The sequence below is a fragment of the Alligator mississippiensis genome, chromosome 2, assembly GCF_030867095.1.
Source record: "Alligator mississippiensis isolate rAllMis1 chromosome 2, rAllMis1, whole genome shotgun sequence".
In the NCBI taxonomy this organism is placed as follows: Eukaryota; Metazoa; Chordata; order Crocodylia; family Alligatoridae; genus Alligator; species Alligator mississippiensis.
The window spans coordinates 226529631-226541839 of record NC_081825.1 but is presented as its reverse complement, the minus strand read 5'-3'; the positions used below and the strand labels follow the sequence as shown (position 1 = coordinate 226541839).

At 53.5% G+C, this 12209-nt stretch overlaps 1 protein-coding gene across 4 annotated transcripts in view; it reads right to left on the bottom strand.

The window, feature by feature from the left end:
* Positions 1-9: 9 nt before the first annotated feature.
* MAPK8IP1 (mitogen-activated protein kinase 8 interacting protein 1) overlaps positions 10-12209 on the bottom strand; it is a 59450-nt gene continuing 47250 nt past the window's right edge. For all 4 annotated transcript variants that reach the window (XM_019477130.2, XM_006274060.4, XM_019477131.2 and 1 more), the window contains 9 exons: positions 11522-11603; positions 9936-10808; positions 7890-7965; positions 7270-7442; positions 6675-6784; positions 6360-6479; positions 3906-3976; positions 2773-2871; positions 10-1379 (listed from right to left, as the gene is read on the bottom strand). In XM_019477130.2, coding sequence (XP_019332675.1) covers positions 1307-1379; positions 2773-2871; positions 3906-3976; positions 6360-6479; positions 6675-6784; positions 7270-7442; positions 7890-7965; positions 9936-10808; positions 11522-11603 — 1677 coding nt within the window. In that variant the 3' untranslated portion in view covers positions 10-1306. The remainder of the gene's footprint in view (positions 1380-2772; positions 2872-3905; positions 3977-6359; positions 6480-6674; positions 6785-7269; positions 7443-7889; positions 7966-9935; positions 10809-11521; positions 11604-12209) is intronic.

The following is a 12209-nucleotide window of genomic DNA, read 5'->3' as shown; positions in this document are numbered from 1 at the left end:
TAGCACAGCTCCATGAAAGGTCAGGTTTAATAGTTGTTGCCATCACAGTGGAGCCAGCTGGAGCACAGAGACCACTGGCTGCAGGGCAAGGGTGGGGCATTTGCTCTATTGCTCTCAGCACAGCTCACTACCAGCCTCAGCCCCTTCTCCCCAGTCATGCTTCTCTCTTCCATCCCCACCCCCTCTGCCCATCAAGGGGGACAGCTCCATCCTGGACATTGGGAACTTGCATTGTGCTTGCAGATGATGCTCCTCAGGATGCCTAGGCCAGCTCAGGTGGGTCAGAGCTGCTCCCCTCAGCCCTGGTACCTGCAGCTGCAATGAGTGGGGGGAGAAGCAGAGGCACCATCCCACCCCCCACAGCTGTATGAGAAGGGGGCAGGGGACTTCCATGCCTTTCTCTCCCTCCACCTCCCAATAAACAGTTACAGCAGGGAGGGCCTACACAATCCTTGCTCCTCCCTGGCTGCTCCTTTAAGCAGGGAGGGGAACAGGCCATCACCATGTCTCAGCATAGGCCAGGGCTAATGCCTGGAAACCAGACAGCACCTCAGCCTGTCAGGGTGGGAACAGCAGGGTGGTTACAAGCCAGGCCCCTCTGTGGGAATTTCTGGGCTGAGTTCATCTCCCTCTCAGCACCCTTCAGCTGGGCCTTAGGCTTTCAGCAGTAACTTCTCTTTGCCACACGCAGGCCCCTGTCCCTTGGGAGAGGGGGACTCTGACATCTCTATTCCTTGCGCCAGTTCCTGTTTGCTGCTGATGCTGCAGCTTCTTGGTGCGAGCCTGCTTTGGCTGCGGAATTAAAAATCAGCCCTGGGTGGGATGGCGGCAGGAGCGAGGCTGCGTGCTGGGAAGTGCTACCACTCCAGCGCTTGGGGGAGAAGAGCACGATTGTTCTCCCGTCCATTCCACTGGGCCAGCAAGCAGAGCCTGGCCTGTGCTGGGGCCACTGTCCCTAGCCGCATGCTTGCTCCTATCCCTCCAGGGCCCCCCTACCCAGGCATGCCCCATCCTGTGCTGTCACAGCAGTGCCTGCGGCGTTGATGCTTCTTCAATATAATAAACTAAGAGTATTTTACAATAAACCCCATTTCTCCCCCCTCCCCCCTCCCGCCCCAACCCCCCAGCCCAAGGAAGGGGAGTCCTGAAAAGTCAGGGGGAGGGGGGGCGTGCTCCATGCCCCAAGGGAACCATCCCCAGCTTCATTCCTCTTCCTCCTCCAGTCTCAAAGCAGCTTGTCCATGCACACTGGGGAAGAGGCGCGTTTGCTGGCCCTGTCTGTATGGGAGGTGCTCGGCCCAGCCCCCTACTCCAGGTAGATGTCCTCTGTGGGGCATGTGTACTCCACATACTCCTTGTAGAACTGCTGGAAAGCCCTCCTGCAACAGACAGAGTGGAGGAGCAGGCTGAGGGGGTGCCACCACAACAGGTGTGAGCAGAGCCACCAGCCAACCTAAGTGCCCTTTGCCAACACACCCTCTCTCACTCCCTTTCTCTTATCAAAATTTGGGATGATAGGCTCCCAACCCTTACATGAATCCAGTGCTTTATTCTCCTAGATCCCTGGAAAATGATGCTGGGAAGGCCCCTCAGACATCTTCTAGTCTAACCCCTAAGGTGCAGGCCAGGGTTGGCCCCTGCTGTCTACTCTGCCAGCCCAGCTTGAGGATCTCCAGCGCAGCAGTCTCTTGCTCTTGCCCTCCAGGGACAATTCCTTGGTCTTCTAGATCTGGTGCTCTGTGAAGGCTGTGTTAGGTGTCTTGTGCCATAGAGACTGGCTTGCTAAGCCAGGGCTCAGTTTCAGTGCTGTCTGGGATTGTGCGCTTCAACTAAGAGCAGCTTGGTGGCTGACTCCTGGGGATATTGATGCAGCCCTCTCCCAGGGCTGCCCAGAGTCAAGAAGAAGATTGAGCCTATTGCTGTCTGGGAGCCCTGGATGCTTTGCTTCTCTCCCTGTGTGAATGACTGCAGTGCAGGTGAACTTCAGCTCTGCAGAAAAGGCAAACAAGAAAGTTGCCTCTACAGGGGAGCAGATGCCAAATACATTCTTGAACCGTTCACCTGATATCCCACAACAAAGAGGACATGGCAAGGACATGTTAGAAAGATAACTCCATGTCTCGCCACTGAGTTGTTGAGATGTGTCAGGTCAACCACAGCATTTCACCATGGGGAGCACCACAGCTTGTGGAAGCATTGGCTACACAGAGGGAGGCACAGGACATGGGTTAGAGAGCTGCTTTGGCCATTAAACTGTTTTGGGGGTGAGATGGCCTGCTCTGGGGATGAAGGGAGAGGGGTTCAGAGCCTTCCACCTTTAGGCACTAGTTCCTAGCCCAGACAATAGCAATCATAACATAATGTCTTGGCTGTTTGGGGTAGAACTCTACTAAAATCACTAGCTGGGCCAGGATCCAGTTTCCAGAGCTATCACCTCAGAATTGTCCCTGCTCCTGTCCCCAGAGAGGACAGCAGCTCCAAGAGCTCCTCTAGGCAGCACCAGGCTGCCAGGAAAAAAAGGCGCTTCAGAGTTTAAGCAATGTAATCCTCTCTCCTTTCCACTGCCCCACCAGAGTTCCCCAACTCCAAGTCAGCCTGATATCTCCAAGCCCCGGAGCCATGAGTAGCCCTTGTTCCACAGCAGGCAAGAGTACCCATGATTCAGGGGGAGGCAGCAGTGCCCCGAAGCAGACCCCAACCCCAAGGCATAACTTCTGCCCTGGAGGAATGAGCCACCCCTTCCTCCAAGCCACCTGCAACTGAGCAGCTCACCCTACAGACTCCGCAAGCGGCTTGGTAGACTCCTCAGAGACAAAGACGTGGCAGGCAAATCTATGGTCCGCTGGGTGCTTGGTGATGAATCCAAAATACCTGGAAGAGGAGAGACAAGAGGTGAGGCTGCAGCAGAGACCAGGCACCAGGCTGCCCACCATCCAGGTGGCATGGCCTGTTAGACCAGCAACACAAGGACTTGGTCACTATCCACAGCAGGGCTCCCTTTCCCTTTTGAAGCAGCAGGGGACCTGGCTTTTCTAAGCCTGGAGCCTGGGGAATGAAGCCTAGGGAATAGAGCTGAGAAAAGGGCCTCAAAGGGTGGCTTATACAAGTGCCCAGCCCTGGGGAAGGGGAAATGGGGATATTTCCCCAATAGGAAAAATGTTTCCACTGCCAAAAGTTTCAACTTTGCACCAATAGAGGCACAACCTTTTCTAGCAGCCATGGCCAAGGAACCTATGGCACTCTGCACAGTCCTGTTTAACTTTTGCAGCATCCTGGAAGAGACACGTGGGTAGACAAAGAAACTGAGGCATGGCAAAAAATAGAACTCATGAGTCCTGACTCCTGGCTCCTGCATGACCAATGGACCTGCTCTCAGGGAGGCACACAGATAAAAGGACATGAAATCATCATGGGTAGGGGGCGTTTGTAGGTTTAACACATCTAGAATCACCCCTGTCCACACATCTTCATGCTATGGTCAGGCCTGGCTGGCATCAGCACAGCCACCCTCCACCACAGGAATGAACAAAAGGGGTGGCACTGTGCTTCCTTTTTTGGCCTCCACTTGCACTGGCCTCTGTTCACCCCTGCCCTGCAGGCAAGTCTGCCCCACTCTCCTACCCAGGGCTGGGGCTGGATCTGAATGGAAGCAGCAGCAGCAGCAGCCCTCTCAGCTGGCAAGTCCCCCACTGCCCTCCACACCCTGCCCACAGCTTCAGGGACTCCAACTCCAAGAAAGCTTCCAGCTCCCAGGACTGATCCTGGCCCTAAACTGGAGAGAAGGTGGGCAGCTTCCTAGTCCAAGCTTCCCTGCCAAGCAAAGTGTTTGGGGGGGAGCAATTTGAGGTGGGGTCCCCTCCATCCAGGAGTGGGCACAGAGGCCCCTCCACCACAAAGACACTCACTTGTTGTTCTTTGGATGGTACCCACAGAAGGAGATGTTCTTCAACTGGAAAAAATGGCTACATTTGTTTCCCTGTGGGACAGAGAAAGGAGCTGTCAGATGTACTCTGTGCTGCTTCCGATGCAGAGCTGTCTCTAAGGGGCATGGGACCCAGATTGCTGCCCATCTCCCTCCTATGACATGCAACCATCAGACTTTTGTACTACTTGCAAAGCAGAGATTCTGCTATGGAGAGGCCTACAAAGGGCAGCAACAGCCCATGGGCCAGATCCATCTCACAGGACCTTTGGATCCAGCCCACAGACATAATGGGGGCACTCGATGGCTGGGATGCCATCTGTGGGCAGTCTCCACTTGGCACTGTGGGGACAAGCGCCAGTTGTGGCAGAGTCCTAATGTCTCCCTGCCTCCAATATGGGCTGGATCATTCCAGCCCACAGCTGGATGAAGTTGCCTACCACTGCAATATAGGGAAGTGCTGCCCTGTGAGGCATGGACAGGGCCAAGGCAGAGGTTCAGAATTGGGGGTATATCAGGACTGAGGTGCATGGGCAGAGCTGTATGCAGAGCCAGGATTGGAACTTCAGGGCGTGTTTTGTGCAGGGACCAAGGGCCACAGTCAGAGCTGGGCTGCAGAGCATCAGTACGCCCACAGCCCATCTCTGAAACCACACCTTTCCCTGGAAATTGACCCTTTGCAATCTGCCATCTCTCCTCCTCACCAGCCACCAGCATTAGCCACCAGCATAGCATTTCACCTAGCATTTCAATCAGCTTTCACATGGAGGTGCTCAGCTCAGAGGCAGCAGGTTTGTCTACACAACCTCTGTGCTGCACCTGGGAGCACTGCTGTGAATCACACCCTGCAAACTTGTTCCCACCCTGCATGTGCCGAAACCTAGAATGGAGGGAGGCTTGCAGTATTTCTCAGCATGCGTCAGTAAGCCCTGCTGTGACAGAAAGCCCAAGAGCAGTTCTGGAGCTGTGCTCAGGTCTCTGTTAAGGTGGTCATACTCATTTCCGAGGCAACCCAAAGGACCCACATGCTGAGCAGGAGGGAGTGGCAGCGTGTAGACTATGGCAGCACTGCCCTGAACCTGCTGTAGACATCTCCAGGCCATTGCTTACCCGGCAAAGTCCATCAAGTTTTCCTTGCTGAAAAGGAAACCTCAGCAGAAAACTGGATGGAAATGCATATTTTAAAGGCATTTAATAAGTCACTTAGCCCGTGCCATTTACAATGCCCTGATCAGCAACTGGAGGCTTTCAGTATGAATCAGTTTGAGAACAATATGGCAGCATCCCTTAACTGCATTTCCAATCCAATGAGAACAATACAGCAGCATCCGTTAACTGCATTTCCAACCCAATGAAAATCCCTGTCGTGGGGCCCAGTGGCCTTGAATTACTCTAGCAGGGCAAGTGCATTCCTATGGGAGGGAGATGGCTCTCTGAATAGCTTTGTCTGAGGGCCTAGTCTGGCTCAGCCCAGCTTCATGCAGGCTCTGTGGAGGCTACTTATGTTGAACACTAATCAGAGGCCTCCTGTGCCCAGCTAAGGAGCTTTGTTGTGCAGATCCAGAGAGCGCCACCCAAAATAGTAGCAGAAGGGCTTAGAGGTAGCTCACAGATGCTCAAAGCCATGCAGCTCACAAGCAAGTCAGGCCAGGAGTGTACTCAGCAGCGAGGAGGTTGAACAGGGCCCTGGGGTGTGGGCCCTGCTGCTGGTGAGAGCTGGGAGGGGGGCACCCTCTATATAGATTTCAGCTACTCAGGTGACATTTCTGGGACACAGTTCCAACAGTGAAGATTTGCATATATAAATATATTTGCAAATGGGTGATTTACATATATGGATACAGGTTCCCTTGCTTTATGCGGGTTCTGTATGTGCAAATTTGCTCTTGTGCAATGACCCTTTTTATGCCAAAAAATCGTTATGTGCAAGGTAAGTTCACTCTTATGTGATTGGTGTGGTGGAAGCCTGTAGTCAACTGCTTTGTGCAGAGTGCATTGTGGGACTGATGCGCACTGAAATATAGTCTCCTGTGTGGATCTGTGCTCCTTGCTCATTGTCTGCGACACGTTTCTGTATTTGCCATCCCCATTATGGTAACATTCACCACCACCCTGTGCTTGTGTGTACTGTCTGCTGTTGGTGAGTACCAAAATTGTCTTGTAAAAGTGGTAGAAATGGGTCTGGGGGTCAGTATAGTCAAGGTCTTGGAATGTATCTCTATTTGTTACATTGTAAAGAGGGTTCCCAGTATGCAAATTTGAGTTATGCCTTTTTCCAGGAACACATATACAGCATAAAGTGAGGGAAACCTGTACTGTCTTTACTGGGCAGGGGCAGAGATGGGAGGAGGATGTGCTGGCCACTGGAATGTACTTAGGTGGAGCTGGGGCAGGCCAAGGTGCAGGGGAATGGAAGAGAGGAGCAGCCAGCAGATACCTTGCTGTGCTCCTTGGCATCGTCGGACTTCACGGCAATCTTGACTCCACGCACACTGATCTCCAGGATACAGCTGGAGGGCGGGTTAAAGTGCACAGTGAGGCGGCGGGTGGTGGCAATCTGGGGAAGATGAAGGGACAGGCTACAGAAACCATGTAAGTACTCACTGCTTCCCCACCTTCCTCAGTGAAGGGTCTTTGCTGGTGCCTAGCTCACCCCAGCAGGCACTTGGTTCTGCAGAAAGGAAGCCACCCCCTGCTCCTCAGGGTGCGAGGTGTCTCAGCATGGGATGTCCAGGAATGGGGACTACTGTACCTTCTGCATAGCTGCACACAGCACGTCGTTGCCTTTGTGATATGGAACTTGGACTGAGCCAAGGAACTTCACCCGGAACTGATCCACCCAGTCGCTGTTCTTGGTCAGGGCTGGGGAAGAAATTGCAAGGCAAGGGAGAGCATATGAACCCACAGAGATGGCATTAGAATGTGCACACATGCACGTACACACACATGCACACATGCATATGGCATCTGGGCCCAAACACATGGCTTCTAAGGTCTAGAAAATTTCAGCTCAACTGGAATACAGGGCCCAGGGCACAAGGCTCCAGCACCATGGACAGAAGCTGGCTAGGTCTCTCCCTGCTCCTAAGCTGGCATCCTGAAAGCAATCAATCAACTTCCCTTAACTACAATTCAAACCCAGTGACAATGCCAGCCCTGGGGCGCAGCAGCCTGGAATTACTTCAGCAGGACAAGTGCATGCTCTCCAGAGAGACTCCTCCCACTCCATCAAGACTGGTGCAATGGCCAGCTGTGGCTCAGGAACAGCCTTGAACTTTAGCAGCAAAGTGAGTGGTGTGGACCTGGGCTGAGGGGCATGGGCAGGGCAACAGAGGTGGGACTGGTACCTGTTATGTGGTCAGGATCCTTGGTGACTTCAATAGCATAGTAAGCAGGGAAGATGCCACGGTCACCCGTCCTCATGTTATAGGCCTCATACCAATAGTCTTCTGCCTGCACCTCCACCAGCAACGGGTCGTCCACCTCCAGCTCCAGCTCATCCGCATGACGAGGGACAAACCTGAGGAGGGGGAAACCAACTTTGTCAACTAGGGGCATAGAGCCAACACCCTGCCTAGTGTATAAGGACAGGGTGAGGGGTGATGCCTGTGTCCAACAGATACTGAGGGAGAACAGTGACCTTGGAGCTAAGCAAGTGGCTTGACTCTAGAGGGAAGAACCTGGTAATTCTTACTGACCAGACGGGAAGCAAAAAGCCACACTGGAGACCTGCTGTCTGCTATAAGAGTGCCCTCCCCTACTGAATACTCCCTATCTAGGCTGCTTTGGAGGTCTCCCACCTCAGAAGTGACGAGCTTTGAAGCTTCTTAGCTTCCAAATGTGGGCTGTGAGGCACAGAGGAGGTGGCCAACACCACTGTCTGGAATGATTGGGTCCTGGTCTTCCTGGGTGAGTGCTCTGGGTAGAAGAGCTTGTTTTCTTAGGAGGAGAGGATATCTGTGCTCACCTGAAAACAGCACGGTGAGTCTGCTCCTGCTCCTCCCCATTGATCATACAGGAGAATAGCCCAAAGGATTCGGCACCTGTGAATGCAAAGGGGAAGGCATTGGTTTTTGATCCCTCAGTGGGCAAGGAAACCTGAGTTCCTGAGAGCCACCCCTCATGGGGGCACTGGGCTCAAGACTGTCATGTCAGTGCTGCTCTGTTTTTCACTCAGACAAACCCCACCCATCAGCAACGCAATGGGGAACAGGTGTCTGTCAGAGATGCCCTGCTCCTCACGCCCTCCCAAAGACCACAGACCAAAAACAGCTCCAGCCCAAGGCCACAGCCCAAATAGCAGAGGCAGCTTCCTAACAGCACAATACACCTCAAGCTAGCACTCCTGCTTTGCAGGGATCCTTTGGGAGATGTGGGAATCCAGTTTCAGAACAGGACTTGCACCTGGTTAGTCACCAAAGCAGAAGGGATGAATGGAGACATCAGCATGTGTGTGTGTGTGAACACGTATGTGCATGTGCATGTATGTGTGTGTTTCTGGAGAAGGGATACTAGAAATGTGATGGCCAATGGGGTAAATCTGGGGATATGGAGGGAGGTTTACTCAATCACCCTTCCCCTAACTTAATCACACTTTGTTCAGGCAATTAAAAACAGGTGATTCTCTGGCTGAGGACAGAAGGAGGCACTGGATGATGCCACAGCAGTATTTTTGAGGGAGCAGGTATTTTTGAGTATTTTTGAGGGAGCAGTATTTTTGAAGGAATATGGCTTGGGGACCATTTTAGGAGGGTCTCTCATCTGGGGACCATATGAAGCTCACTGGTGGGGCAGCTGTAGGGCAGAGCTGATAATCCCACTCCTGGTACATTCCTGCAGAGGGGTACATACCCACCAGGGACCAGTATCACAGGATCGCCTCTGGCTAAGACATGTTAGTGTGGATGCTGAATAATACTTAACCAAGACAGTCATGCCTAGTGGAGATGCTCTATTATTTAGTGCTCTCCCAATGAAATAGGGGTCCTGCTGTGTCCAGCACTATGCAAACAGATAGGCATGCAGCCCCTGTGCCAGAGGGCTTATGAATAGAGTGGAGAAGAGGAAATAGAGCCGCAGAGAAGGACCACGATTCTCCAAGGCCATGCAAAAGCTCAACAGTAGAGTTGGGTCTAGAACCAAGTCTCAGAGGATTGCCCTGTTGGCTAGATCTGGAGTATGGTCAAAGGAACCTAACTGTTTGTGCTTCCACCACTGCATTCTAACTGGCTGAAACTCCACAAGACTCCAGTCTCTAGTGAAGATGGAGCTGTGTGATGTCACCCAAAGGTTGAGTGATGTCACCCAATAGCTTCCAACCCTTCCCAAATGAATCATCAGTGGGCGATGCCGAGGCCACGCAGCACCAGGAGATGCTAGTGACAACAGAGTTCAAGAAAATTGCTGCCTCCAAGCCACCAACGGAGCTGACTGTCAGCACTTCCTGGAAATGAAGCTCCATCTGCATCTGACCTCACCCATCCTCTCTTGCCCCTCCATCTCCACCTCTGGGGGAGAATTACAGAAGAAGGCAAGGAGGACATTTCAGAATCAATCTGGTTGGTTTGCCACCATCAGCTCCTCACAGTCCTCAAGACTCAGAGGGAGAGGTGAGGAGCTCTGAGAAACAACAGCAACAAATGAGGTTTGTTGCTGTCCTGGGAAAAGACCAGAGCCCAGTCTCACACTGAAGGGCCTGCTAGCTCATCAGCTATTTCCTGCCAGCAGCTCTCAGGGTTTGCATGGCTAATACAGTCTCATTAATGTTGGGGTAGAGAAAGAGAAATCACAGACCCTGTCAAACAGTGACCTCTGGACACCTCTTGCCTATGCTGTTCCAGAGCTCTGCCAGGCCATGACCCCCAGCACGCCAACCACTCAGCCTCACACGGGGGTATGGGAAGGAGAGAACAGGATCACCTTGCCGTACAGTGATGGAGCCCCCACTGCCACCCATGCCCAGTCCTCCCAGGAGGCAGAGGAACCCCCTCCTCCCCTCAGGCCCGGCACTCACTGGAGGAACGTGCTCGGCCACTCATGAAGACATTGAGGAACTTCTTGGAGAAGTGGATGTCCGCCTCTGGGGTGGAGTCCTCAGAGAGGCAGACTGAGTCACGCTTCAGTGCATCCTCCTCATACTCCTCACCAATGGCGGACTCATAGGGCGAGGAGACACAGTTGTCATAGACGGTGGCTGAATCGCTCTCATCGCTGTAGCCTGAGTAGCACTGCTTCAGGCTGACCAGCTCCAGCTGCACGTTCTCATCCACCACCAGTGTGTACTTGACCGAGTCATAGGAGAGGGCGCTGGTGTCAGAGCTCACCGACGCCCGCTGGAGGCTGTGCCCAGGCCGGTAGCCACCGTTGCTGCCACTACAAGAGGTTCTGGGCAGGCTCATCTTGTCAGGGGAGGACATGTAGTCCAGCACCTCATCCTCCTCGCTGATGGAGGGGTTGGGCTTCCCCGCAAGTGCAGGGTAGCTGGAGGCATCGACGTCAGAGCTGATGGACATGCGGTTCTCACTTGACTGGGACAGGAACGGCTTCTCGGGCTCCAGTGGATCAGAGTTCTTCTGCACAGGCGTCAGGTAAATCTCCTCAGTGGCCTCAAGCCTCACGTCCGTCTGGTAGCGGATACGGTCCCGGTGGGCTTCCGGCCCCCTTGTCACCACCACCACACTGGGGTTGTGGGGTGGGGGCCGGCCCATGGTTTGGTGTTTCTCAGGTGCCCGGGAGGAGGCCACACAGGCAGGGGCAATCTGTGTGGCAGCCGTGCGCCGGCATGGGCTCTCCGTGGACGTGCCCCGGTCTTTGGTGGAGGTTGTGCTGTTTTGGTGATTGACCTCATCACTCAGGCAAACGTGGTCATGGGGAGGGGTCTGCTCACCTTGGGGGGCAAGAACAAAAAAAGGAGAGGGACATCACATAGCCAGTTCCCGAATGCAAGGGGCCCAGGGGCACTCTGGGTTGGGTTATAAAGTATGGAAACAACCAGAACATCTAATGTAATAAGAGCTCTAGTGCACTGGGGCTGGGGCTGAGGCTGCAGGCCTGAGCAGACTCCCCAGAAGGGCCCTTATCCCGTGTCAGATGGCCCCACTTTATTCAAATGACATTCCTGCATGTCTCTACATCTCAGCAAGAGCCAATCACCACCAGGGCCTTTCCCTGGGCTCTCAGCCTTCTGCTCCCCGCCACCCGGGGAATTATACATGCACCAGGGTTGCTAGAAGAGCATCCCTTCAAAGCAGCCTGTTTCTTGATCTGAGCCAGCAGTTCAGAAATAGGGTGCCCAGACCAGAGGGATTTTGATCCAAGCAGAAACACAACTTCCCGCAGCACCAACCCACCCCAGCTGGGGCCAGGTATCCAGTAAACAGGGGGTTGGTGGGATGTCGTCCCCTTGCAGGCCCACTACTAATGCATCCAGCAGCTTGTGGACAACTGTAACACTCAGCCCTTTGGCACAGGCCAGAGGGTCAGGGCATTTGAGGATGCAGGACTGGGCTTGCCCCTCTGAGACCCAGGCACCAGAGAAACTCCCCAGAGGGAGATCCTGGGATGAAAGAGAGCGGCCCCTGCTGAGAGCCTGAGACTCACCAGTTTTCAAGGGGGAAGATGACCGGGACACCCGCTCCTGCCAACTGTGCTTTTTCCCAAGAGAGTTGTTATTCAGAGTGTCCTGAGGGAAAGAACAAAGCTGCCTTGTAGCTGGAACAGTAAACAGCGCATGGCACAAAGGCATCCCATCCCTCCTCCTACCCACCACGCTGCTGACCTAGCCTGCTCACTGCCAGACAGTCATTTTCTGTTTGCAAGCATCAGGGGAGATGGTTGCTCAGGGGGATCTACCAGCTAATCCCAGCTGCTGGTGCTGCTGCTGGGAAAGTTTAGGCTGTAGCTCAGGGGTGAAACCCCAGCATAGGAGGGATAGGCCATAAGCAAAAGAACCTCACCTGGATATCTGTGCCTCCAGCCCTAGAATGGACTTGGGGGCCCAAAGATTTTATTATCCCCCTGCAGGAAAATCCTGAGAAAACTTTGCACCCATCTCTGATGCATCACTGACACACTGTGCAAGCTCTCTCAATTATTCACTGCATGCTCTCTCCTCCCCCTAGCATTAGCTTTGTCATCTGCACTGCCCCAGTACCTGAGGAGGGCCCATATTCTAGGACACTACAACTACTAAAGAGTATTTTCTCCTCGGCTTCTGAGCCCATGAGGCAGGTCATGCATTTGGTAATGCTTGGCATGGGAATCTCTACATACTGAGTATGTGATCTGC